Source organism: Phaethon lepturus, unplaced genomic scaffold (genome assembly GCF_000687285.1).
Source record: "Phaethon lepturus isolate BGI_N335 unplaced genomic scaffold, ASM68728v1 scaffold266, whole genome shotgun sequence".
Lineage (NCBI taxonomy): Eukaryota > Metazoa > Chordata > Aves > Phaethontiformes > Phaethontidae > Phaethon > Phaethon lepturus.
Genome location: NW_010548049.1, coordinates 12659 through 16146, shown reverse-complemented (window position 1 = coordinate 16146; position 3488 = coordinate 12659). Strand labels below are relative to the sequence as shown.

The 3488-nt window shown below is 42.4% G+C and overlaps 1 protein-coding gene across 1 annotated transcript in view; it reads right to left on the bottom strand.

Moving 5' to 3' along the window:
- The window catches only part of OTOGL (otogelin-like), a 97874-nt gene that overhangs the window by 91403 nt on the left and 2983 nt on the right, over positions 1–3488 (bottom strand). The window contains exons 4-5 of the mRNA XM_010289812.1: positions 1990–2050; positions 180–278 (exon numbers count right to left, since the gene is read on the bottom strand). Coding sequence (XP_010288114.1) covers positions 180–278; positions 1990–2050 — 160 coding nt within the window. The remainder of the gene's footprint in view (positions 1–179; positions 279–1989; positions 2051–3488) is intronic.

Here is a 3488-nt window from a genome sequence, read left to right as displayed (position 1 = left end):
TCCTGATGTTGCTCTATATATATTCCTAAGGCATATCATTTTAATCCTTTTAGCTAGTAGTGGAATGACAGTCCTGCTACAGAGGAATCACAAATATGCTGTTAACAGTATTGTTTTAAAAACCTGCACCTTAAATCTCACTTGAAGCTGCAACTTGACTCTTTTGGCCCAAAACTTACCAATTTGGCACCTGCTTCCTTGAGCCTGAAATAACTGACAGTCACAGTCACCTGCCTCTGTGCAGGCTGCTCCATTAAGGCACCCCTGAGGACATGAACCTGTAAGGAAGAATAGCAGTGTTTTAGTAGATACAGTGTTTTGCAAACAGGCTGAGGTCTCCACATTAAATCTGTTTACTGCTAAATCATAAGCAGCTATATTAGTTAAGAAAATGAACCAACAACAATCTCCAGTTTTTAACATTTACTTAATTTTATCCTTTGTGTTCCTTGGTTAAGAGAGAAGAGAAGAAAGGTTCTCTCTCCTTTGGTTTGAGACTTGTAAACTAACAAAGGAGCAAAAGGTCAACCTCCTCCCAGCAAACAAAAGGTCAAGTTCCCATGTAAAGAAATCAAATCCCAGTCCTGCTGATCTCAAAATACACAGGACACAGATTATTCTATTGACTAAATTCAGCACAATTTATCCATATGTTCAGCCCCTCCTTCCTAAGCATTACAGCAAAAGGTACATTCAGCTTATGAACAGCCCAGAATATATAATTTACAGAGTCAAAACTGTATGCTAAACTGTATGCTAAACTGTATGCCCCATGCTAAAAAAAGTCAGTTAAAAGGTTATTTCTGCTTAAGATGTGACTGGAGTCAGAGACTTAAGATTCCATGGGAATGGCTTGTTTTATGTTATATTTAGTAATTGTTTCCGAAAGTAGTTTCATTAAAGGGTTTTATACTCTGTTTAGAAGCCAAAGATTCCACTGTCATCTACTAACCATTCGCTGAGGTGTGTCTAAATCATAGTTCCCCAAAAGTGGAGAAGAAAGGTAGTCCCAAAGCAAAATTTCATCAGGTTTTGCAGATTGTTGTTTTCCTTCTTGGAGGAGGATTAAAACCCTAGATACAAACGCTTACAACCTTGCTGACAGAGATTAAAAGCACATTGCAAAAAGCAGGAAGTAAATGAAATAAACAGGCCCCTCCACTCCCAATGAAGCCATGGTAAAGCTGCTAGTGACATCAAATGGAAACAAAATGGGACCTTTGCAGTAAAGCACACACAGAAGTTACCAATGATTAAGAACATCAGCCTTCACTGTGAAAACTCCTTTCCATGCTTAGTTTTGAATTTTTTCCATTTAAGAATTGCTTTCCAAATATATACAGATACTCTGAAAATACCAACAAAGCAGAAAATACTGTTTATAGAACAGCACTAATGTGGAAAAATTCTTTGTTGTTGTTAGAATTGAGAGCTGTAAAATTACATATATTCATTTACATGGAAAAACACAACAAAAAGCGCCTATCCAGGCATACATATTTTCCAAGAGGGATACCAAAGTTCGGTTGAATACAATGAACTTTTCTGCAAAACAACTTCTATAATTTGGACCTGCTTTACATGTTTGTACAGTGCTTAAAACCCTCCAGGAGCAGCTGCATGCTCATTGCCTGAGCGCCCCTGTCCCTTCACATAACCAGTTACATGCCTCTCAGACATGCTTACATCCTCTGCCAAGGCCAGAAAAAGTGGCAGAAAAGAAAAATTGCAATGGAACTAACCTTTAAAAAAAAATTTCAAAGGATTGGCTTAGTTAGCTGTTCAGATTTGGTTGTAGACATTATTTTGAAAGTACAATTTTAACGGGAATTTCCCATGATTTACCATGGATAAAATGAGAAAATGAGAGAGGGCAGAGTTTTGTAATGAGGAGGGCTTCCACAACCCACGCTAACCCAGGAGAGCTGGTAGGAAAGCAGCATTTTCAGGACCATGTGTCCTCCTGCTGGTGAGGAGCACGGCACTGACCTTCTGGCAGACGCTGCGTCAAAGCCCCATGAAGGTGCGACCGAGGAGAGGCAGCTTGAATCTGTCAGAGAAACATAAAAACAAAATCAGGGTGTTTGTGCTTTACAAATGAGCCAATACAAGCCTGAAGCCTTGCAGCCTAACATTGCGTTGGGACTTTTAATACAGAAGAGTAATCTGTGGCTTGGCCAGCACATGGCACAGTCGCGGGTGGCTGCAGGAGGGATGAGCAGCCTGGGCCAGCAGGGAAGGCAGTGACTGCAGCAACCTACACCATAGGGAAAAGAAGCATGGCTTTTGGGGAGGTGGGGAAAGATACAGCTGTGCTGTGGGATCATCACTGGACTCCTCTTCATGCCCTCCAGTGCCAAAGGAGCAGTGTCGTTCCACTTGGGAAGTTTTGCATTTACATTTGGTAGGAAGACTGAGGGGACAGAGAGCACCCTTGCTGTTTTCACTTTGGTCAAATACCAATAGTTGGAGAGCTCAAAGAAGTGATATCCTGATATCTCTCCATTTCATTCTCCTCCCTAACTCATGCTCTGTGCCACACCCTGATCATCCCACTGTGGCCACTCCAGCTGTGATGGATTTCACGTCCTCCTTGAGATTATTCAGAATTGCATTTTGGTTCATCCCAAACAAAAGAGGAGGCGGATCTGCCTGATCTGCTTCCTGTCTTGTTTAGGAACCAGGGAGCATGAGACTGTAAGGAAGCCTTGGACCTGACCCAGCACTCTGCTCCCGCAGCTTGTCATGTCGCATCATCCCTTCCAAGAGTTGATCCCATTCCAGGCTGAAAGCACTCCAAGGTTTTTGCTCCCACTAGTCTGACTGGAAAGTTTACCAGGGTGAAGTGCCGGGTAGTTAAGTATTTCCCTCTTACATTTATTCATGGCCAGTTTAAATCCTTCTGTTTGATAAAGCTTGTCCCTTTTGCTTAAACAGCTCTTCTTCCCTGTGGTTTTTATTTATTTCCTCTCTGATGTTCTATGAGAAAACGGTTACCCTTCTGTGCTCCCCACAGACATATATGCCAGCCTTCAGCTGCACAACTAAGCAAAACAAATTGTTTAAGTCTTAGCTTATAAGCTAATTTCTTTCTTCCCTCCTGCCGCCAGTTATTCTCCATGTCTCAAGTTTGAACTAAGGGATCTCAAGGTGAAAGGCACTGTGCAAGGAACAGGTTAGGTTAACTCTCACTGATGCCTCATACAGTGACATAAAAACTTCCCTTTTCCAACTGGAAATACTTCGTGGGATGAATCCAAGTAGTACATTCTGCCTAAAATCAACCTGAAATGGACTTCATCAAATCACTGGAAGGCCCCCACACAAAAACTATTCCTGGTCCCCATGGCCTGTCACTAGCCAGAGAGGATCCTCCCGCTCCCTGCACAGCAAGACCCATTTCCATTTCCCCTGATAGTTACTCTGAGCCATCCTCCTCAGGAAAGAGGCTTTCGGCCTTTGCAGTATTTCAGGGAGGTAGAGCAACC